At 34.9% G+C, this 25,925-nt stretch overlaps 1 protein-coding gene across 1 annotated transcript in view; it reads left to right on the forward strand.

Annotated features, from left to right (window-relative positions):
* GPR158 (G protein-coupled receptor 158) overlaps nucleotides 1-25,925 on the forward strand; it is a 425,314-nt gene that overhangs the window by 174,530 nt on the left and 224,859 nt on the right. Inside the window, 1 exon segment of the mRNA XM_030322366.1 lies at nucleotides 24,034-24,136. Coding sequence (XP_030178226.1) covers nucleotides 24,034-24,136 — 103 coding nt within the window.

The raw sequence follows: 25,925 nt of genomic DNA on the forward strand, positions 1-25,925 counted from the left end.
TTGTTTTTGTTTGTTCGTTTTTTGTAAGTCACCCTGGCTGGAACTTCCACTACAATGTTGGGTGGAAGTGGTGTGTTCCTAATCTAAGCAGAAAATTTTCAGTCTTTCACCATTTAGCAGTATGTGGATTTTTCATAGATATCTTTTATTAAGTTGAGGGAGTTTCATTATATTTCTAGTTTGTTTTTAATTTTTGTGATGACATTTCATTTTGCCAAATGTTTTTTCTATGTTTATTGATATGATCTTTGTTTTTGTGGTCTTTGTCTTTATTCTGTTAATATGGTGTATTATGTTGATTTCGTAAGTTGAACCAACCTTGTATTCCTGTAATTAATGGAACATAATCATGGTATATATTTCTTTTAATATCCACTGGGTTTAATTTGATAGTATTTTCTTAAGGATTGTTGTGTCTACATACTAAGAGATATTGATCTGTGTTTTTCTTGTGTTATCTTTGATTTGGTGTATCAGGATAATATTGGCCTCATAAAATGACTTTGGAAGTGTTCTCTCCTGTTCTGTGGTTAGAAGAGTTTCGGAAGGATTAGTGTTAATTCTTCTGTAAAGGTTTGGTAAAATTTACCAGTAAAGACATCTTGGCCTGTGCTTTTTATTGTGGGTAGTATTTTTGATTATTCAGTCTCATGTTTTTGGTGTATTTAGATTTTCTATTTCTAGTTAGTTTTGGTAGTTTGAGTTTTTCTAGGTTTTATTCTATTTCATCTAGGCTTTCCAACTTGCTGGTATACACTTGTACATAATATTCCTTTATAATTCTTTTTATTTCTGTAAGGTTGATAGTAATATTTCCTCTTTTATTCGTGATTTGACCAGTTTCAGTCTTTTATCCCCCCCTTTTTTTTTCTTTTCTTGGCCAATCTAGTTAATGGTTTGCCAATTTTGATGTTTTCAAAAAACCAACTTTTAGTTTTGTTGATTTTTTTCTATTTTTTAAAAAAATGTCTGTTTCATTTATTTCCACTCTAATCTCTATACTTTTTATTTCTTCTGCTTATTTCATGTTTTAATTTCCTCATCGTTCCAGTTTATTAAGTCAGATATTTAGGTTATTAATTTGAAATCTTAATTTTTAATATAGGCATTTATAGCTATAAATTTTCCTTTGTACACCATCCTCAGTGTATCCTCAAATTTTGGTATGCTGTGATTTCATTTTTATTTATCTTGATGTGTCTACCTTATGACATTTTCTTTGATTGGTTAATTAAGGGTATTTTTTAACTTCCACTTATTTGTGATATCCAAATATTCTTATGTTACTGATTTTTTATTTTATTTCTTTTGGTCAGAAAACATATTTTGTATAATTTAAATCCTTTTGTGTTTATTGAGATTTGTTTTATAGTCTAACATATGGCTTATCCAGGAGAAAGTTTCTCATGCACTTCAGAAGAGTGTGTCTTCTATATTAGTTCGATGGACTGTTTTCTAGATGTCTGTTGGCTAGGTTCAGTTTATAATGTTGTTCAAGTCATTTAATTTTCCATTGATCTTCTATCTACCTTTTCTATTTATTATTGAAAGTGGGGCATTGAAGTCTCCTACGATTATTAAATTTTCTGTTTCTCCCTTCAGTTGTCAATTTCTGCTTCTTGTATTTTGGGGCTATGTTTTTAGATGCATGCCTGTTAATAACTGTTATATTTTCTTAATGTATTGATTTTTTTATCCTTATAAATTATCCTCCTGTATATCCAGTGCCAACTTTTATTTTAAATTATATAGTATTTTATACTAGCACAGCTACACCAGTTTTCTTTTGCTTTTTGATTTCATGGTATACATTTTTTTCTGTCCTTTGTTTTCAACCTATTTATGTTTGAATCTAAACTGTGCCTCTATTTAAAAAATGTTTGAGTATAGTTGACATACAATGTTACATTAGTTTCAGGTACACAACTTAGTGATTTGACAAGTTTATACATTATGCTATGTTCACAAGTGTAGCTACCATCTGTTCCATCACATTGCTATTATAATATCATTGACTGTATTCCTTATGCCTTTTATTCCCATGACTTATTCATTCTATAACTGGAAGCCTGAAATCCTCCTTCCCCTTCATTCATTTTGCCCAACCCCCCAACCACCCTGCCTCTGGCAACTGTCAGTCTGTTCTCTGTATTTATAGGTCTGATTCTGCTTTTTGTTTATTCATTTTTTAATTTTTTTAATGTTTATTTATTGTTGAGAGAGAGAAACAGAGTGTGAGCAGGGAAGGGGCAGAGAGAGAAGGAGACACAGAATCCGAAGCAGGCTCCAGGCTCTATGTTGTCAGCACAGAGCCCAACACAGGGCTTGAACTAATGAAACGTGAGATCACAACCTGAGCTGAAGTCAGACATTCATCCAATTGAACCACCCTGGCACCCCATTTATTCATTTTTTAAATTCCACTTATGAGTGGAACCTTATGGCATTTGTTCTTCTCAGTTTGGACTCATTTTACTTAGCATAATACCCTCCAGGTCCATCCATGTTGTCTCAAAGGGCGTGATCTCACCCTTTTTATGGCTATGTAATATTCCATTGCATCTATATACCACATTTTCCTTATCCATTCATCTATTGATGGGCACTTATCTGCTTCCATATCTTGGCTATTGTTAATAATGTTACAATACACATAGAGGTGCCTCTTGTGTACATTATAATTGAATCCTGTTTTTTTGTGGGAGAAGGAGATCATTCCTTTTTGTATCACTTCAATTTGAGTGTAGAGCCTCCCTTTAAACTGAATTTCAAACTATTGAAATCAGTACTCCATATATGAATGAATGATTATTAATTCTAGGTTAGTTTATTACCATTAATACAGCTGAAGGTTGTTTTAGTAGTTTTTGGCAGCCATATCACAATTTGTCAATTTATATAACTGGCTTTTATAAATCCAATCATAGGACCCTATATTTTTGTGTTAAATTTTGTTTTGTTTTAATTAAACTATTGCCCTTTCTATTTCTGCTTTCAGCTAATTTAAACTCACTAGTAAATTCATCTAGTAAATTCAATATCACTCCAGTGATGATGATTATGATGAGTTCTAACATTTAATGAATGTGAATGGACATTCTATATGAATGGACATTGTATATATCTAAACTAAACTGCACTCTGCCATGTGTTAGATATGTGACCTGAACCAAGTTAGTTAATCTCTCTACCCCAGTCTCATCTGTGAAATGAGGATGATGATAATCATATCTAGCTGAGTTACTATGAGGATTAAATAAAATAATATTTATAAAGCATTTAAAAATAATGTTTAACATATAATAAACACCATATGAGTATTTGTAAAATGAAATAATCAATTCTATGAAATAGAGAAGACATTATTATTCCCATTTTTTGGTAAAGGAAAATAAGATTTAAAGAGATTAAGTAATTTACCCAAGGTTCCATTGCTATTAATTAGTGACTCTGGGACTTGAACTAAAGTGCCTCACTCCAGAGTCTATGTTCTTGCCCACTAATTCTCCAATATCATCCTCTTAATGCTTCATCCAAGCAATTGTTAAACATATTAAGGAAAATAGTGTTATGACCAAAGGCCTTAGAATGCACTGCCATAAGTTTCCTTTCATTAATTAGAGCTTCTTTTAATGATTATTCAATAATATCTTCAAACCTTTTATATTTCTTCATGAATAAAAAAATTAAAGTAATGGAAAATGCTTTGGTGAAGTTGATATGTATGCCTTCTGTGTATTTCCCTGATTGGGCATTGCAGACATTATCAAAAAGGAAATGAGGGTACTTTAAAATTTTAAGCTCTTAATGCTAATGCTTAGTAACTTTTGTGTTCCTTAAAAGGATTTAGTTTTCTTACTCTAGAGCCAAAATGGTACTTTTTAGAACTTCCCAGTGTTCTTGAATATTCTTTTTTCCTGAATTTTATGTATGTTTTCTTGAATAATTTTTCCTTTTTTTTTCATTTTTTACGTTTTTATTAAATTTCCGGTTAGTTAACATACAGTGTTATATTAGTTTCAGGTGAAAGTATAGTGATTCAACACTTCATACAACCGCTGGTGCCTCATTACAAGTGCACTCCTTAATCTCCATCACCTATTTAACCCATCCCCCCACCGACCACTCTACTTCCCCTCTGGTACCCATCAGTTTGTTCTCTACAGTTAAGAATCTATTTCTGGGTTTAGTTCTCGCTTTCTCTCAGTCTCTCTTTCTCCATTTGCTCATTTTTTTTTGTTTGTTTCTTAAATTCCACATACGAGTGAAATCATATGATATTTGTCTTTCTTTGGCTGACTTATTTCACTTACATAATATTTTCTAGCTCTATCCATATTCTTGCAAATGGCAAAATTTCATTCTTTTCTATGGCTGAGTAATACTCCTGTGTTTGTGTGTGTGTGTGTGTGTGTGTGTGTGTGTGTGTGTGTCTCACATCTTTACCAATTCATCGGTCAGTGGATACCTGGGCTGTTTCTGTAGTTTGGCTATTGCAGATAATGCTGCTGTAAACATCGGGGTGCATGCATCCCTTAGAATTAGTATTTTTATATTCTTTGGGTAAGTACCTAGTAGTGCAATTGCTGGATCACAGAGTAGTTCTATTTTTAACTTTTTGAGGAACCTCCATAGTGTTTTCCATAGTGGCTGCACTCAGTTTGCATTCCCACCAACAGTGCAGGAGGGTTCCCCTTTCTCTGTATCTTTACTAACACCTGTTGTTTTTTATATTGTTGATTTTAGCCATTCTAATAGGTATGAGGTGATATTTCATTGTAGTTTTGATTTGTATTTCCCTGATGATAAATGATGTTGAGCATGTTGACCATGTATATGTCTTCTTTGGAAAACTAACTGTTCATGTCTTCTGCCCATTTTTAGTTGGATTATTTGGTTTTTGGGTCTTGAGTTTTATAAGTTCTTCATATATTTTGGATACTAACCTTTTATCAGATATGTCATTTGTATATATCCTCTCCCATTCTGTAGGTTGCCTTTTAGTTCTGTTGTTTCTTCACTGTGCAGAAGATTTTTATTTTGATGAGGTCCCAACAGTTTGGTTTTGCTTTTGTTTTCCTTGATTCAAGAGACATATCTAGAAAGAATTTGCTCTGGACAGTGTCAAAGAGGTTACTGCCTATGTTCTTCTCTAGGAATTTTATGGTTTCTGGTCTCACATTTAGTTCTTTAATCCATTTTGAATTTATTTTTTGTGTGATATAAGGAAGTGATCCAATTTCATTCCTCTGCATGTAGCTATCCAGTTTTCCCAACACCATTGTTGAAGAGACAGTCTTTTTTTCCATTGGACATTCTTTCCTGTTTTGTCGAAGGTTAATTGACCATAGAATTGTAGGTTATTTTCTGGATTTGCTATTCTTTCTATTTATCTGTCTATTTTTGTGCCAGTATCATACTGTTTTGTTCATTAAAGCTTTGTAATATAACTTGGAATCTGGAATTGTGATGCCTCCAGCTTTGCTTTTCTTTTTTAAGGCCTGTTTTTAAAAGTCTATCTTCTTAAAGTCTAGGGTACATGTCATTTATAGTTGACATTTGACACTTGCAGATACTAGGAATGCTAAAATGGTATAGCTACTTTATATTTCCATCCAAATGTGTTTTGTTGTTGTTGTTGTTATTTTGTTTTGTTTTTGTTTTGTTTTGGTCAGAATTAGGTTTAGAACAGCAGGAAAGGCAAAAGCATACTAGATTTCTATGATTTTAAGGAGTGTATGCAGGACTTTGAATGTTATACAGATTATTTGGAGAGGCTTATTTTAATTATAAAGTTAAAGAAGATTTATCATCAATATTTTAATTGTTAAATATTTACTTAAAAGTTGTCCTATTTAGAAAAATAACTTTTTCGTGTGCAGTTCAATGATGAACTAAGGACATTCATGCATCTTGAAATTTTTTCTAGGATAAGATAAATTGTTTAAAGAATCTTGCATCTTTTTCAGCTGAGAATGATAGCAATTATACCAATTAAAATGATTTTCTTTGTGAGTGATAAATAATATTTTATTTTTTCCCCATCATAAAAGAAAAGCTCAATGCCACTTGAGAATATAGCATTTAGTTTGATTTAGCATTTAATAGGCAGTGTGGTTCCTGGCTTTTGGTTTAGCCCTATGCCCTTTATTTTGTAGCTGATTTGCTAATTACTATTGAAAAAGCCTCTAAAATTTCACTGGGGAAATGCAAATGTACATTGAGATTCTAAATACTTGAGAGGCAGCCAAGTACTGAGTGCATGCAAACACATTCTGAATTTTACATAATTTTTTATATAATTGCTTTTAATGTCCAGAGGCTTCCTCCTTCAATATCAGTATATAGATCCTTTCTCTTTTAGCAAAATCGTAATGAACAGAATGTTATGATTCTTTCAAATAAATAAAAATAATAAAAATTAGAATTTCTATGACAGGTGAAAGAGAAGGGAACTAAAAGATTTGTGGGAGGAGGCAGAAGTATGGCATAATACTAATTTTATAATTTTTATTGAAATAAAAAGCATTGTGTAAAAGTACAAAATCATGAGTATACAGCACAATGAATTGTCACAAAAGGAACACACTTTTTTAAGTACCCCATATTTCAAGACAAAAAACATTACCAGTACCCAGAAGGCCTTCTTGTGCCCCTGCCCATCACCTTGTCCTCACTATTCCCCAAATTAGCAAATGTCCTGCCTTTTAACACTAAACATTGCATTTCTCTGTTTTTAAACACTATGTAAATAGAATAATGTAGCATACATGACTTATTTTATTCAACATTGTTTGAGAGATTCATCCATGCAGTTACATATAGCATTAGTTTTTCATTGTTGTATAGTATTCTATTAGGTAAATAGAGCACAGTTTATTCATTCTACTTTAGAGGAACGTTTGGCTTTTTATAAGTTTTAGAGAAACAGTGCAGCCTTTTTTGCATGTCTGTTGGAGACTGCATATCTTTCATTTGGGTATATACCTAGGATTGAAATAGCTGGATAACAGGATTAGTTATTTTCAAATTTAGTAGGTAATGCCAAATTCAATTCCAAAAGAATTGTATCAATTTATATGTCTGCCAGTATTATATGAGGTTCTACTTATTCTATTTCCTCACTAATACTTGGATTGTCAGTTTTTAAGTTTTAGCCATTTTGGTATGTGTTAGTTATTTTAAAATTGCTTTTCTCTAAAGACTAATGAGATTGGAAACTGTTATATGTTTATTAACCATTGTGACATGCCATTTAAACTTTTGCTCAATTTTACATTGGAATGTTTTGATGTGTAAATTTTTTCATATTCTAGATATGAACTATTTTTTATCATATGTGTTGAAATACTTTCTCTTTGCAACTTGACTTTTTACTTTATAAATTTTATGTATTTGCTGATCAAAAGTATTTTTAAATTTTAATGTATTTTTTTACATTTAATACTGCCTCTAAATCATGAAGATGTGCTTTTATGCTCTTTTCTAGAAGCTTGTTTTGTGTTGCACATTTAGATCTTATTTTTATATATGTTGAGAAATAGGAAGATGTTTCATATTTCTCCATATGAATAGCCATGAGACCCAACACAATTTTTTTTCAATATATGAAGTTTATTGTCAAATTGGTTTCAACACCCAGTGCTCATCCCAAAAGGTGCCCTCCTCAATACCCATCACCCACCCTCCCCTCCCTCCCACCCCCCATCAACCCTCAGTTTGTTCTCAGTTTTTAAGAGTCTCTTATGTTTTGGCTCCCTCCCTCTCTAACTTTTTTTTTTTCTTCCCCTCCCCCATGGTCTTCTGGTAAGTTTCTCAGGATCCACGTAAGAGTGAAACCATATGGTATCTGTCTTTCTCTGTATGACTTATTTCACTTAGCATCACACTCTCCAGTACCATCCACATTGCTACAAAGGGCCATATTTCATTCTTTCTCATTGCCACGTAGTACTCCATTGTGTATATAAACCACAATTTCTTTATCCATTCATCAGCTGATGGACATTTAGGCTCTTTCCATAATTTGGCTATTGTTGAGAGTGCTGCTCTAAACATTGGGGTACAAGGGCCCCTATGCATCAGTACTCCTGTATCCCTTGGGTAAATTCCTAGCAGTGCTATTGCTGGGTCATAGGGTAGGTCTATTTTTAATTTTTTGAGGAACCTCCACACTGTTTTCCAGAGTGGCTGCACCAATTTGCATTCCCACCAACAGTGCAAGAGGGTTCCCGTTTCTCCACATCCTCTCCAGCATCTATAGTCTCCTGATTTGTTCATTTTGAGACCCAACACAATTTATTGAAAAGACTGTTCTTTCCTCTACTGCTCTCCAGAACCACCTTTGTCATAAATCACATGTTCCTTGGGTTTGCTTCTAGACTTTCTATTTTGGATCTTCGTATAATTTTTCTTGACTCATGCCAATACCACATTATTACCATTACTGTTGTTTTACAAAGAGTCTTGAAAACCTAGAAAGCCATTCTTTGAGGGGTTGTTGTTAAGTTCCTTTGGTATTTTTGGCCCTTTGCCAAGGGGCCTATTTCCTTATAATTTTCCATATGAAATTTACTATCATATTATTGGAAGCGTATTATGCCCATAGATTAAATGTGGAGATTGGACATCTTGACAATCATTAGTCTTTTAATCCATGAAGACGGGTGTATCTTTTCATTTATTTATATTTTCTTTAATTTCTCTTAATGAGGTAGGTCTTTTGTATATGAAGAGGTTACTCAGACATCTTTAATTTATTACTCTATATATTTTGAAACTATCTTTTTAGATGCAGATAGATTTAGATTGTAATATATTCCTGAGAATTTGATATCCTTTTTATCTCTAGTAATACTTCTTGACTTAAAAAAAATCAACTTTGATACTAGTATACCTACACAGCTTTCTTTGGTATATGTTTACATGCTAAATTCTTTGCATATCTGCCAACATGCCACTCATTTTCTTTCGGTCTTCCCACTGATTGTAGAGCACAGGCTGGATTTCCATTTGCCTAGGGACTGTCTGTTGGCTAGTCTATGGAAAGTTCAAGTGCCAGAGAATTAATATCCTTGAGAATAGCTGTAAACCACACTCAGGTGGGTAGCTCTTAGCTTAGTTTAGGTAGCTTAGCTCTTATTCTAAGGTGGTTTCCAGAATTCTTTAGAGGAGTTAAGTCCCAGTTATCAGACTGGCAATTCTCTAGATGAAGCATCATTTATTTGATTTTGTCTTTTTTTTCCTGTCTCCTTTACTCCCTTTCTTCAGTTTCATGGAATTACCTATGAAATAAAGTATTTTATTCAAATCCTTATTTCAGGATTTGTGGATATCCAAATAAGATAATATACTTTCCATCCTTTTATTTAAAATACTTATGTCTTTATTAAAAAAAAATTTAATGTTTATTTTTGAGAGAGAGCAGGGGAAAAGCAGGGAGATAGAGGGAGACACAGAATCTAAAGCAGGCTCCAGGCTCTGAGCTGTCAGCACAGGACCTGATGTGGGGCTGGAACTCATGAACTCTGGTCTTGACCTGAGCCGAAGTTGGATGCTTCACTGACTGAGCCACCCAGGCACCCCATGTCTTTATTTAAAATGTATCTCTTGCTAGCAGCCTTTGAGTTTGCTCAATTCAATTTGACAATCTTAATGTTTTATTTGAAGTATGTATTTCATTTTTTCCCTTTCCTCATCTGTTTTGTTTCTTAAATTCCATATATGAGTGAAATCATATGGTATTTGTCTTTCTCTGACTGATTTCACTTAGCATAATAGTCTGTAGCTCCATCTATGTCATTGCAAATGGCAATATTTCATTCTTTTTTGATGTTTATTTTTGAGAAAGAGAGAGAGGGAGAGAGCAGTGGGGCTGGGAGGTGGGGAAGACAAAGAGAGAGGAAGACAGAGGATCCAAAGCGGGCTCTGCACTGACAGCAGCAAGCCTGATGTGGGGCTCGAATTCATGAACTGTCAGATCATGATCTGAGCTGAAGTTGAACGCTTAACCAACTGAGCCACCCAAGCACCCCAAGATTCCATTCTTTTTTTTGGCTGAGTAATATTCCATTATTGTATGTATACCATATTCTCTTTATCCATTCATCAATTGATGGACACTTGAGCTGTTACCATAATTTACCAATTGTGGATAATACTGCTATAAACATTGGGATGCATGTATCCCTTTGAATTAGTATTTTTGTATTCTTTGGGTAAATACCTAGTAGTACAATTGCTGGACCATAGAACAGTTCTATTTTTAACTGTTTGAGGAACCTCCATACTGTTTTCCAGAGTGGCTGCACCCAGTTCGTATTCCTACTCACAGTGCAAGAGGGTGTTCCTTTATCCACATCAAAAAAAAAAAAAAAGAGAGAGAGAGAGAGAGAGAGAGAAAGAGGCAAACCAAGAAACAGACTTATTTATTATTTATTTAGCGCATGAGCAGGGAAGGGGCAGAGAGAGAATCCCACACAGGTTCTGTGCTGCCAGCGTTAAGCCCGATTTGGGCTCTATGCCACACACCACGAGATCATGACCTGAGCAGAAGTCAAGTCAGATGCTTAACCGGCTGTGCCCCCTGCCATCAAACAGACTCTCAACTATAGAGAGCAAATTGATGTTTGCCAGAGGGGAGGGGGTAGAGTGATGGGTTAAACAAGTGTTGGGGATCAAGGAGTTTACTTGTGATGAGCACCAGGTATTTTATGAAAGTGTTGAATCACTGTATTGTATACCTGAAACCAATATTACATTGTGTATGTTAACTAGCTGGAACTTAAATAAAAATTTTTAAATAATGAAGTATGTTAAAGATACCATCTGTTTTTCACATTTCTTTTTTCTTATTTATGTGTCTTCTTTCGGGTTCAGGCTTCCTTTCTGAAGACTTTCGACAACGAACAGGGATAAGGTAGACATTCATCCCTGTTTTAAAAAGGAGAAATCTGGGGCGCCTGGGTGGGCGCCTGGGTGGCTTGGTCACTTAAGCTTCCGACTTCGGCTCAGGTCACGATCTCAGTGTACCTGAGTTCGAGCCCCGCGTCGGGCTCTGTGCTGACAGCTCAGAGCCTGGAGCCTGTTTCGGATTCTGTGTCTCCCTCTCTCTCTGCTCCTCCTCTGTTCATGCTCTGTCTCTCTCTGTCTCAAAAATAAATAAAAGTTAAAAAAAAATTAAAAAAAATAAATAAAAAGGAGAAATCAGAAGGAGGAAAGGAGAGATAAGTCTCAAGCAAGTTCAAAACTTAGCAAGGCAAATTTCATTAGATCTTAAGGTTCAAGAACAATATTTGATGCTGTGCCCTCCAGGCCCACTGGGATGGTAGCATCCTCACCAGTACTTGTTATTGTTTGCTTTTTATGTTACCCATCCTAAAGTGTGTGAAGTGGTTTCTCATAGTGTACTTGGCTATTCTCTAAAACTTTTATTGATGTCCATATACATGCAGAATAGTTCACAAAATGACCATACTTGTTTAACAAGCACTTAGATATAAAAATAGATTGCTAGGAAAAATGTCCACTTTTGTTTCTCTTCTCTCTTTATATGACTCCAAATTCATATATGTCAGATTTACTATAAACCATATATTCTTTGTGTTCTTTTCTATTATTTAATTTATTTTTTAAACTTCAGACTGGGTATTTTCTGCTAATCTCTATTTGACTTGGCTTATCCTTTCTTTTATGGTGGTCAATCTTGTTTTGTTTTGTTTGTTTGTTTTTAGTTCTAGAATATCTATATTACTCTTTTTCTCAACGTTTTTTATTTATTTTTTTGGGACAGAGAGAGACAGAGCATGAACGGGGGAGGGGCAGAGAGAGAGGGAGACACAGAATCGGAAACAGGCTCCAGGCTCTGAGCCATCAGCCCAGAGCCCGACGCGGGGCTCGAACTCCCGGACCGCGAGATCGTGACCTGGCTGAAGTCGGATGCTTAACCGACTGCGCCACCCAGGCGCCCCTATATTACTCTTTTTCTAAAAAAAAATAGATTCCAGTTCCCTGGAGAAATTTTATTTTATATTTTATATTTAATTTAATTTTATTTTAATTCCAGTGTAGTTAACATACAGTGTTATATTAATTTCAGGTGTACAATATAGTGATTTAACAATTCCATATATTACTGAGTACTCATCAAAATAAGTGTACTCTTAATTCTCTGGAGAAATTTTATATTATTGTCTTCTCTTCTCTTGGACATAGTGATTATAGTTATTTAAAAATCTCTCTCAGTAACTTGAGTATGTATTCATTTGTGAAACAGTTTATATTGTCTGTTTTTCTCTTGGTGTATTTGGTAATTTGAGAGTTAATGCCAGATATTATGTTGTCATAGTGGTTCTGTATGCATTGCCTTCTTCCAGAGAGGCTCTATCCTGTCTATGGTGCTTTACTAGATAGGGAGAGATCACCTTAACCCAAGTAGTGCTTGATATATACCAAAATGGACAGAAGTCTGTGAAAAGCTCAGAATATTTATTTACTCTTATTGCCAGAGTATGATATTCCAGGGGCTTACTGAGAACCTTGGATATTTATTAGAGCCCTTTGTCCTTGGAGGGTCCTAAACTCCAGTTCAGGGGTTTAACGTTGTATTGTTGCCAGAAATTCAACCCTGTTTCTCTTCAGTTCCTGCTTTGCTTCTTGGACTTGCAACTTAGGCAACTTAAAAATTTAATAAACATTTTTGACACTTAGTCTTCTGTCCTCGCATTATGTCTGGGATTTTGTCTTTAGGGTTGAGTATTTTTGCAGCCCCCAAACTGATTATTTTTTTCATCCTCAGTCCTGTGAGATTATCTAATTTTTCTGGCTTCTCTACCTCTCACCAGCTTCCATCTGTCAGATTCTTAGTCTTTCCCCACTGCCTCATATTATCAAATATTATGTTTGACTCAGAAATGGAGAATATGGAATATCTATGCATTTTCCTTCTTTCTATGATCTTGGCCCTTCAATTTTGGCTCCATTTGCAGTTTTCTGATGCCTCCACATGGGTCGGTAGGTTAGTTTGTTTCTTTCTCTCCTCCCCCCCTTCTTTTTTTTTTTCTTTCACTTATCTAGACATTTTCATTGTTTTTGGTGGGAACGTCATCCTGCTACACGACAATGTATCATAGCTAGAAATTAAAGTCAGTTCCTTCCTTCTCTCATTTTAGTAATATTTTTTGGTACCTACTGTACGTCAAGCACTGTGCTTGGAGTTGGGGATATTGCAGTAAAGATTGTACCAACTATTCAGGTTAAAAAATAGATTGTTACAGGGCACCTGAGTGGCTCAGTCGGTTAAGAGTCTGACTCTTGATTTTTTTCGGCTCAGGTCATGATTTCACAGTTTGGTTCCTGAAATCAAGACCTGCATCTGGCTCTGTGCTCAAGTGCAGAGCCCGTTTGGGATTCTCTCTGCTCCTCCCCCACTTGTGCATGCTCTCTCTTTCTCTCTCTCTCTCTCAAAACAAAGAAGTAAACTTTAAAAAAATAGCTTGTTACCTGTACCTCAGAAACTCCCTGTATACTCCTCCCTCATCCTACACTCATCTGCCCCACCAAAAAGTAATCATTATCTTGAATTTTGTGTTATCACTCTGTTCTTTAGTTTCACATATGTATATATCCTTAAACAGGACTTTATAAAAGAATTTTAAAATTGAAATCATATTACATATATTCTTTTGTTAATTTTTGTTCTTAGAACAGCAATTTATATTTGAACAAGTGATTCTATAAAAATGTTTGAAGATGGACTCCTCCAAACATACCTTTTAGTGGTTTTAGGAGGCCATTTAGTGGTCAACAGGGCACAGCACCATACAGCAACTCTGATTTGCTTTTGTGCTTGTGGGTTGTGCTGAGAACTTTGTTCCTCTTTGTTACTGAAGCAAATAGCATACGATGAAGTTTAGTAAGCAAGAGCTAAATTAAGTCAAGAATGAACAGAAAATTCCCAGTGGTTTGAGCTGTGGCCACAGGAAACACAGGGTATCAAAGGTAGAACATAGGTGCTTCTTAGTGAGTTTGGAGTTTAGGGCAGAGCAGTGTGTAGTTTTTTTAAGTGTTGAGCACATTAAGAACTATGTTTCTTGAGTCTTCGGGGCTATTTCTGTAGTAGGGTCTGGAAAGCTGGGTTTGCTTACTCAATGAGATACAATCCTGACATTTCCCAGAGTCAGTTTAAACTCCCACAAAGCATCTTGCTGTGTGTCAGTGTGAAGTGTGTAGACTTACAATGTGTCTGAGCCAGATGCTGCATCGTCATCATTTAGCCCTGTTTTTTGAGAGCTGGCTCCACTGACAACAAACACATGTCAAAAATTAATAATAGAAAAGTTTCTTTTTTTTTAATTTTAACCATATCATGAAGTAAAACATCCCCTCATTCCTCTCCCCCTATCCTGTCCCAGTCCATCATACTTTTTAAACTAGATTCTAGCAACTAATGAATAATAGAGACAAAGCATAGTTCTTTCTCTCCCTGGTGAAAAATGGCATGATTTGTTATTCATGAGTTCTTGTTTTCTTGGAGGATTGTTTGATGAAATTTGTGGGTGATATGTATCCTATCATTGCCTGGAGGCCTTTTAGATTCCTCGCTTAGAGTATTTTCCTTTTGTTTTTAATAAACTTGCAAATAGTTGTGGAGAAGAGCCACCTGTTTTAGTACGATGTCCCCGCAAACCCACTCCCAAATTAACACATTCAACATTTTACAGTATTTCTTCACAAGCTACAAAGACGGAGTGAAAGAAAAAAGCTGCTTTTAAAAATAATCTAGAAGATGAAGCTACTACTTCATCTTGCCAATGTCAAGACTCTTCCTTTGTCCCTCTGGTTGTTGCCATCTGCATTTTGAATAAGGTTCGGTCAGTTCAATACAGCAGGAAATCTTGTCTGAGTTAGGCAAGGCTTCTGTCTAAGCAGAACAGGCATGCTTTTGCCACTAAAGGGGAAGAAATGACAGCCTAGTCTACCATGGAAGGCCTTGGTCTCCATTGCTGTGTTTGCTGAGTTGGGTTTGGGATTAAGCATCTATGAACTGGCCTCATGATTCTCCTTAGACCCAGAGGGGCTTCTGTTTCCAGAAGTTCAGTTACAGAAGACATACTTCACTGGTATGCCCTAAATTGAAGATTATTTTATAAAATCTGAGCTAAGCAACTCTGCATTGGGAAGGCAGAGGCTTATTTTTAAAATTTGTAACAGGTACAAGAATTAAGTGCATGTCTTAAATATATATATATATATAATATTTATATCATATATATTAAATTATTATATATAATCATTAAATTCATATATATATATACATATATATATATATATTAAAGTTAATAATCTTCACTTACCTGAAGCTAAAGTAACTTCATACAAAATCCAGCAAAATGATCCATTTGGAATATTGCCCCAAACCCAGAAAAATGGAAAAATAAAAGTCTTAGAACAATCAAGATAGATTTCAAGTGGTGACATCCACTCTTGTTTATAGAATGCTACTATGCACCCGTATTTTGTGGAAAGTAGTTATTACTTTGGAGCCCGACCCCTGGGGTTGAATCCAGGCTCTGTCAGTCACTAGCTCTGTGGCTTTGGGCAAGCTACTTTAATGGTCTGTGCCTCACTTTTTTATCTTTAAGATGGAGATAATAAAATTGATATAGAATTAAACGTATTAATACTTGTGCAGGCATTAGAATAGTGTCTGGCATATAGTAAACACTTAGAAAATATTAACTATTATCTTACTTATTCTTGCTTTCTTATTTATTATTTCAAATACTCTTGCTTTTTATGCTTGGTGATCTAGTTTCCAGGTATACAGGTAATTATAACTATAAATTAGAAGGGAAAAGACAGTTCTAGCATATTTTACATTTAAAATATGACACTTGGTTTTCAATTTAAGGAAAAAGGAAAAAAACATAAAAACTAAGCGTAAGAACTCAAAAAGTTCAGCAGTCTTAGTATTTAGTGTATGAAAAAATAGCCATAAACTTTGAACAGCTCCAGAGGGCATTAGTGTATTTCAGCATAGTTTAGTACCTAGTGTTCAGAGTAATGATTCTGACTCAGGAAGAAAATGTTAAATTCTCTTCATGGTGTTCAGTTCAGAGAAGACAAAAAGTGTTTTACATTTTAAGAAGATTCAAAAACAAACTTTAAAGAAAGGTATTGAAAGACCCATTTCTAGAGGATTTTTAATTATATGTTTTTAAAAAAATTTTAATATTTATATTTATTTTTGAGACAGAGAGAGAGCAGGGGTGTGTGAGCAGGGGAGGAGCAGAGAGAGAGGGAGACACAGAATCTGAAGCAGGCTCCAGGCTCTGAGCTGTCAGCACAGAGCCTGACGCAGGCTCGAACTCAAGAACTGCGAGATCATGACCTGAGCTGAAGTCAGACGCTCAAACGACTGAGCCACCCAGATGCCCCAAATTATATCAGTTTTATTGTATTTGCATTTTTCTTGCCTCCTCCTTTGGGTCCAAATTGGTTTTTCTTCAGAATTATATGTAAATATGATCCTTAGGCACAAGCATTGTTCTATTAAATGCCCGACATACCTAAGTTTAGCCTTTGTTTTAGCCACTGCACTGCTCAGTAGTACCTTCATACAAAATCTTCATGGCTGTCAAGCCAGCCACGTTTTGTTTTGTGGTTATGTTCACCAGGAGCTGAGATGAATTCCGTATCATGCCAACTCTGTGTTGCAACATGATCTGTAATGTTTACATACACATTGTTGAGGAAAAAGACCATTTTGCTCTAAATTCTTTTTTTAAATTTTTAATTGTGGCAAAAACACATGATATAAAATTTACCATCTTAACCATTTTTAAGTGTACAGATCAGTAGGTTAGCTATATTCATATTGTTTTGTAACAGATCTCTAGAACTTTTTCCTCTTGCAAAACTGAAATGCCATGTCCACTAACTCATTTCCCCTCTCAGTCTCTAGCAACCATCATTGTTTTCTTTTTCTATGAATTTAATTACTTTAGATGACACATATAAGTGACATTATATGGTATTTATCTTTTTGTGAATGGCCTATTTTACTTAGCATAACATCTTCAAGGTCCATCCATGTTGAAGCCTGTGACAGTATTTCCTTCTTTTTTTAAGACTAAGTAGTAATTCCGTTGTATGTATTAGCACATCCATTGGTAAACATTTGAGTTGTTTCTACCTCTTGGCTATTGTGTGTAATGCTGCAGTGAATATGATTATTTAACATTTCTTCAAGATCCTGCTTTCAACTATTTTGGATACATACCTAGAGGTGGGACTGCTGGATCACATGGCAGTTCTGTTTTTAATTTTTTAAGGAAACTCCATGTTGTTTCTTAAAACATGTAAAGTGGCTGCACCATTTTATATTCTCACCAACAGTGCATAAGGATTCTAATTTCTCCACAGCCTTACCGGTATTTGTTATTTTGTTTGATCAATAGTGTCCATCTTAACAGGTATAGACTAATACCTCATTGTGGTTTTGATTTGCATTTCTCTAATGATTAGTGATATCAAGCATCTCTTCATGTGCATCTTGGCCATTTGTATGTCCTTTATGTAGACATGTCTATTCAAATCTTTTGCTCATTTTTATATCAGGTGATTTGTTGTTGAACTGTAGTTTTTATATGTTCTGGATATTAAGCCCTTATCAGATACATGGTTTACAAATCTTTTCCCTCATTCTATAGGTTGAATGAAAGTTTTAAAAATTTAATGTAGTCCCATTTGCTTTTTTTTTTTTTTTTTTTTTGCTTTTGTTGCCTGTGCTTTTGATGCCATAACCAAGGAATCATTCCCAAACCCAGTATCATGAAGGTTTTCCCCTGTTTCTTTCTAGAAATTATATGGTTTTAGGCCTTATGTTTAGAACTTTAATCCATGTTGAATTTAATTCTTGTGTATGCTATAAGGTAAGAGTTCAGCTTAATTCTTTTGCATGTGGATATTCAGTTTCCCCAGCACCATTTGTTGAAGCGATTGCCCATTTTTCCCCATTGGATGGGGAAACATCATTGCAAACATCATTTGATCATTATATATGATTTATGTATATATGATTTTTTATATATGATTATTTCTGGGCCCTGTATTCTGTGCCATTGCTGTATACATCTGCCATTATGCCAATACCACCCTGTTTTGATTATTTAGCTTTGTAAATGTTTTTGAAATTAGAAAATGTGAGACCTCTAAATTTGTTCTCCATTTTCAAGGTTGCTCTATTTGGGGTTCTAGAGATTCCATATGATTTTTAGGATGTTTTTTTTCCTGTTTCTGTAAAAACTGTCATTGGGATTTTTTTTTAGGGACTTTAATAGAGATTGTTTGAGGTAGCATGGGAATTTTAGCAGTGTTATGTCTTCCAATCCACGAACATGGCTATCAGGCCAGGTGTTTGCATGTTTAATTTTTTTCAGCCATGTTTTGTATTTTTCAGTTTGGTTAAGTTTATTCCTCAGTATGTTATTCTTTTTTTAATTTTTTTTATTTTTTAAATATTTATTTATTTTTGAGAAAGAGACACATCATGACCTGAACAGAAGTCAGACACTCCATTGACTGAGCCACCCAGGTGCCCCGATTTTTTTTATTTTTTAATGTTTATTTATTTTTGAGAGAGAGTGATAGAACATGAGTGGGAAAGGGGCAGAGACAGAGGGAGACACAGAATTCGAAGCAGTCTCCAGTCTCTGAGCTGTCAACACAGAGCCCGACATGGGCCTTGAACTCGTGAACCACAAGATCATGACCTGAGCCGAAGGTGGTCACTTAACCAATTGAGCCACCTAGGCACCCCATTAATTTTGAAGCTATTATAAATGGGATTGTTTTTTTAATGCCCTTTCTGGATTGTGATTGTTTTGTGTATAGAACTTCAATGAATTTTTTTGTATGTTATATTTGTATCCTAAAACTTACCTTAATATATTTATTAATTCTAATAGGTTTTTTTTTTTTTTGATAGAATCTTTAGGGTTTTCTACACATACAGTCATGTCTTCTGCAAACAGATAATTGTCCTTCTTCCTTTCTTTTTTGGATGCCTTTTATTTTGTTTCCAATTATTCTGCCTAGGACTTCCAGTAATGCTGAAGAAGTGACAGTGGCCTGGGGTGCCTGGGTGACTTGATTGCTTAAAGGTCTGACTCTTGATTTCAGACCAGGTCATGATCTCATTGGCAGCATGGAGCCTGCTTGGGATTCTTTTTCTCATCCTCTCTCTCTGCCCCTCCCCCACTCGTACTCCCTCCTTCTATCTCTGAAAATAAATAAAAATATATTAGAAAAAAAAAAGAAGTGGCTTTGTCTTGTCTCTGATCTTAGAGGAAAATCTTTCAGGCTTTCACCATTGGGTATGATGTTAACCATAGGCTTTTCATACATGGCCTTTATTATGTTGAGATAGTTTCTTTCTATTCCTAGTTTGGTGAGTGTTTTTATCATGAAAGTGTGTTCAATTTTGTCAAATGCTGTTTCTAAATGAATGGAAATGATCATGTAGTTTTTGTCTTTCATTTTGTCAATGTGGTATATTACAATGGTGTATTACATTGAATGATTTGTAAGTTGAATTATCATTACATTCCAGGAATAAGTCCCACTTGGTTATGGTGTGTAGTCCTTTTAATGTGCTGAATTTGGTTTGCAATTATTTTGTTGAAGATTTTCACATCAATATTAATCAGGAATATTCGTCTGTAGTTTTCTTTTCCTATAGTATCTTTGTCCGACTTTGATATAAGTGTAATGCTGGCTTCATAAAATGAATTAGGAATTATTTTAGAAAAGTTTGAGGAAAAGTTTAGTGTTAATTTTTCTTTAAAGATTTGGTAGAATTGTCCACTGAGGCCTCCTGGTCCTGGGCTTTTTTTCTCCATTGGGAGGTTTTGATTACTGATTCAGTCTCCTTACTAGTTATAAATCTGTTCAGAATTTTTATTTCTTCATAACTCAGATTTGATAGGCTGTATATTTCTGGGAATCTATTTTGCTCTACACTCTTGACCACCATCTCTTTCCATTTGGATCTGAATTACTCCTAGGAATGTGACTTTAATTGTATGTTGTTGAGACTATCCTTAATATATCTCTGCTTATGGCTTGGTAAGTATGAGCATTTTGGTTTCATCAAAGAGGGCATCCAATCTTGTGAGTAGCTACCTCACTCACAGAGATACTGTAAGTCTTAATGTAAGAAGCTTAGTGTTTATCAAAGGCTATCACGGAACTGCTACCTTCATGGAGGAAGAAGTGTTGCTTTTTTCTATTTCTACTTTCTTGGACTTCTATGAAGATAAAGTAGAAAGGTTTAGATTTGAATATCTAACATGAATGTCTTGAATACATAAAATGAATATTTTTAAATGAATCCTAAATTAGAGTAAAATTCTGAAGAATTTTTTTCCTATATTAGGTTGAAGATCTTTTTTAAATTCTAAATCCCTCAGGAGAAAAATTTCAGAAAGCAGCTCCTCAGTCCAAATATGGTCAACATTGGTTGAGGAGTCACCATACTTATGTAGATTTTTAAAAACTAGTTTGGAGTCACCATACTTATGTAGAATTTTAAAAACTAGTTTGAATACTAACCTAGTTACCTAATCTTGGAAATGTGTAAGTTTGGTTGGGAGATGGCAAAGTTAGGGAATCTTGATGGTGGATGGAGCAAGAAAGCGTTGCAAGTTGATTGCAAGTTTATAATTATTAATAGAAAAATAAGCCTGGATCACTTTTATATTCTAAGTAAGACAGATGTATATAAGTAATAGCACATTGGGTTCCATGGGGTCCTACAATCTTGGAAGAAGTACAGCAGGATGATATTCTTATATTGATGTTAACTGACTGAATGCTTTTTACTTTCCTTTGAAAATATAAAGTAATTTAAGAAAAGGACAAAAAAGTTTGAGGTAACTAATAATTCATATTGCTGTGTTTTCCATAGTAAGATTGGAAAACTTTTTTTTTAATGTTTAAGAGACTTTATATTTGGTCATATTTATCTGATCAGTTAGGTTTTTTAACCTTTATTTTTATTTCAACCTTAGAGTTAGTTTATTGTAAAGAGATAGTCTTGTTCTAATAAACTTTCAGATCTGCCTTAAACATTTAAAGTTTTCAAATGAAAACTTGCAGTGCTGTCACATTATCAGGGAATTTAGTGTTATTTGAAGGAATAGCATTAACCTCCAAACTCCAGTGAGGCAGAATATTTAAACTACACCACTGTATTCTTAGTATGTAAGACTTTAGTTTACCTGGATAAATCTATGCTGGATGAATGTTTGCCAAATGTAACTTACAAGAAATTTCACATGTTATGCTCATAGAATCACAAGCTAGTTAATGAGATAATGATAACCCCATTGAATTACTCTTCTGAGTTTCCTTTGTTTTTTCCTTTCTGCCTGACGTTTTAGTTCTAGGGTGTCCTCTCACCACTTTGGACCTCTGTCCTTCATAGCCAATAGGCACTCTCTTAGTGATCTAGTCTTACCTGATTCTATAGCTTTATCTCTCATCTTTGTACAAATCAATCCCAAATTATACAGCCCAGACATCTCTCCTAAGCTCCATACTACTTTATCAGCCTGCCTATTTGATATCTACAATTAAACTTTAAATAGACACTTCACACTTAACATTTGCAAAACTGAACTTCTGCTCTTTCTTCCAAATCTACTCTATCAAGAGCCTTTCCTCACTCAATGATGGCAGCTCCCGTCTTAAGGTTGCTCAGGCCAGAAAACCAGAATAAAGTCCTTTATTCTTCTCTTCCTTTCAAACCCTATATTTAATTTATTAGGACATCTTGGTGTTTCTGCCTTCTTCAAAATGTACATGAATTTGACTGAATGGTTGTTCTTACAAATTAAAAAAAAACTGAGGTTCAGAGAAGTTACAAGAACATCCTAAGTTCACAAAAGTAGTTAGTAATAAAGTCATAATTCAAATCCATATTTTCTAACTGACCACATATATAATATGTTCTTTTTGTAATACTAGTGCTTCTCCAAAATAAATGCTATAATTGTTTTTTTTTATTTATATAGTTCAGAAATATGATCTGACCTATTGTGTAACTGGGTCTTTTTTTTTTTTTTTTTTTTATGAAATTTATTGACAAATTGGTTTCCATACAACACCCAGTGCTCATCCCAAAAGGTGCCCTCCTCAATACCCATCACCCACCCTCCCCTCCCTCCCACCCCCCATCAACCCTCAGTTTGTTCTCAGTTTTTAACAGTCTCTTATGCTTTGGCTCTCTCCCACTCTAACCTCTTTTTTTTTTTTTTTTCCTTCCCCTCCCCCATGGGTTCCTGTTAAGTTTCTCAGGATCCACATAAGAGTGAAAACATATGGTATCTGTCTTTCTCTGTATGGCTTATTTCACTTAGCATTACACTCTCCAGTTCCATCCACGTTGCTACAAAGGGCCATATTTCATTTTTTCTCATTGCCACATAGTACTCCATTGTGTATATATACCACAATTTCTTTATCCATTCATCAGTTGATGGACATTTAGGCTCTTTCCATAATTTGGCTATTGTTGAGAGTGCTGCTATGAACATTGGGGTACAAGTGCCCCTATGCATCAGTACTCCTGTATCCCTTGGATAAATTCCTAGCAGTGCTATTGCTGGGTCATAGGGTAGGTCTATTTTTAATTTTCTGAGGAACCTCCACACTGCTTTCCAGAGCGGCTGTCTTTTTAAATAGGATATGTTATTTCAGTGAGGTTCTATAGGAATTTTCTAAGCCTAATTTTCTAATTTATAAATACTTGCCAACTCAGTTGAATTGATTGGTACTTATCTCTTCTTGTATCTTCCTCTGGGTCAAGAACTATGCTTTCAATTGAAAATTGTGTATTGGGTAAAAAGAAAAAGTGTGGGGGTAGAAGTCATGAAATAAAATATTCAAAGAGATCTCTTAGAAAGCTCTTTGTTAATATTTTCTTGTTCTGTCTGAATTTAGAACATGTATTAACTCTTGCTACCTTAGATAAAAATACTTTTCTATTTCTTGGAGTTTTCATGGTATATAATATTGATTTTGATACTAATCATTGAAGCTTAGGTTATATAATTATTACTTAAATTATTTAGAGTTTTCTCTTAAGGGCTTCTGTATCAGAAGGACATTTTATAACTTTGAAGTCCATTAGATCGTATATTTTCTAATTGATTATTATGGCTAAAAGTCGAAGGATTGGCATCTTAGTAGAGGGCTGAAAAGAAATGTAGCAGAAATGAAGTATGTCAAGCCGAATTTTATGAGATTTAAGGATCTCTTTGAAAGAAACCAAGATTAAGCTTTTGGGAGATGTCTATTATGTCTGTTGATGTGACATCTTTGGAAAATGATCAATTTTTTAGATTTATGTACATGTAGAACACTTATCTATAAAACAGATTTTAGGTAAAGAGCCCTTGGTGTCATTATTCCATCTTTTTTTCTCTTTTAAATTTGTGTTTTAAAGTTTACTTGTTTTGTTATTTCACCAATTTGTGTTATTCTGTTCCAACGATGAAAATGTGATGAATATTTAATTCAGAGAAGCAATTTTCACATTTCACATCCTACCTACCTACCTATCTACCTACCTACCTACTTGCCTTTGCTTTGATAGAAGTATTTAGCATGGAATCTCTTTTAAGACATTCTTATAGGCTTTGGAAATACCTCTCAAAGCAAACAGATGATTATTTGGGGCATCAAACCCAAAAGCTGTGCCTAGAAATTTACTCCCTATGTCAACTGAATGAGTTAAAGTTGTGTGGTGCCTGCAACCATAATGGCATGTATTTAGAAAGGTAACTCAGTTTGCTGCTTCTAAAAAAAATGTCTGTTGACAAACAAATCTAAAATAATAGTTCAAAAAAGAGATACTTTATTTCTGGAAAACGTGATACTTCTGTTACCATTTGCAGTGGTGGATATCTGTGAGTCTTTATACTGTGAAATAAACTGGTCAACTATACTGCTGTCTTTTCTTTTTCATAGTGTATGCCAATTAAAGGCCTAGGATTCGTGCTTGGAGCCTATCAGTGCATTTGCAAAGCAGGATTCTATCATCCTCAAGACTTCTCACTGAACAACCTCCCGAGTAAGTGCCCTTTGCTTCTGTGCATATATATGAGTATGCATAATATACACCATTATTAGTTATTCAGATTTTCTTTTAACTTTGTTGGGGTTCTTTATTTCAGTCCCCACTGGTTTGACATTCTTTCAACCCTTAAGGAGTTTTTGCTTTGGTTTGTCATCTGTAGTACCCTGGAGTACCATAAAAAAAGAGTATATTTTGGTTTTCAGTACATTTCCTGAAAATAGTGTAGCTATGCAGTAAGATCATTTGGGATTTAGTTACTGAGAGTGGTTGCTGCAGGAAGTTCCTAAATCTCATTTTGCTAGTTTATTTATTTATTAATTTGTTTATGTATTAGTTTTCTATGCTGCATAAAGAAATACCACAAAGTTGACACAAATTTATTATCACACAGTTTTCATTGGTTCCCTTTCTAGTCAGAGGTTAGCTTGGTCCCCTGACTCACCAGGCTAAAACTGAGGTGTCATCTGGGACGTGGTCTGATCTGAGGCCCAGGGTCTTCTTGCAAACTCATGTAGGCCAATATCTTGGAACAGTATGCTTGAAGCCACCATGTTTTGGATAGATGTTAGTCAGTCTGGGCTTCCTCTCAGCTTTTAAAAGTTACCTAAAGGCCTATCCAGGTGACCCTTTTACAACATTGCAGCTCACTTCTTCAACACTAGCGAAAGAATTTCCTCACTCTGCTCAGATTGAAGCTTCTATAACACAATGTAATCACGAGAGTGACTATCCCGTCACTTTGCCAGATAATGTAACCTATTCGAAGGAGAGACTATCTCATCATATTTACAGGTCCACTCACATTCCAGGGGAGGTGATCATACAGGGTGTATACTCCAGAATCAAAACTTGACTATCTGGTTTTATATTCCTATTCCAAAAAATGTCAGTGCTACAATTAGAATTTTTTTTTTTTTTTTTTTTTTTTACTTTATTTCTAGAGTATGCAATGTTGCCACATTGCACTTGTAGCCAGCTATTGGATATGGTAACAAAGAGAGAGAGAGCGTAGTGGTAAAAGGGGTGGTTTTATAGGAAGTTAGGGTTTGGGATTACGGAAACTGAGGTGCAGGTATCTTTTAGATAGTCATTCACAAATCTTTGCAGCCCCTTTTATTGGTCTATATAGGAGTTTGTATTTCTACTAGGCGTCGTTCAAAGGGTATACTGAGATTGAGACCTGAGCTTCTTCCTCTGGGAATTTTGGCAGGCATTTGGAGGGTTTTTTGTTCTGTTTTATTTTCTCCTGGAAAAAATTATTCTTGGAATTGAGTCTGTTTACATTTAACTTTAGGCTCTGGAGATGAGTAACATTTTGCTCTCTCCTCAGTTGTATAGTTCAGAGGTCAGCCCTTGTTCTGATTAGTAGTTAAAGGTATAATTCTAGGATGGCCTCCAAGATTCTGTTCCCACATGCCCTGTCCAATACCTTCCTCTTAAGTGTGGGTAGGACCTCGGAATACAGTTAGTTGGTTACTCCCTTGCTTAAGCTATATTATCTAGCAAAGGTGATATATAGTCACCTATGTGATTACATTGCACTCAGTAAGATTCCTTCCCATAGTAACAGACTGAAGAGAGGTTCTAGTGTTGGCTTTGAAGAAGTAAACTACCTTGTCGTGAGAGGGCCACATGGCTAAAACCTGAGAGTGGCCTCTGGAAGCAGAGAGCAAATCTCATGGGCAGCAACCAAGAAAACACGGACCTCGGTTCTACAGCTGCAAGCGACAAAATTTTCCACAAAGCCCGAAAACATGTGGAAGAGGATCCTGAGCTCCAGAGG

The sequence above is a fragment of the Lynx canadensis genome, chromosome B4 (genome assembly GCF_007474595.2).
Source record: "Lynx canadensis isolate LIC74 chromosome B4, mLynCan4.pri.v2, whole genome shotgun sequence".
Lineage (NCBI taxonomy): Eukaryota > Metazoa > Chordata > Mammalia > Carnivora > Felidae > Lynx > Lynx canadensis.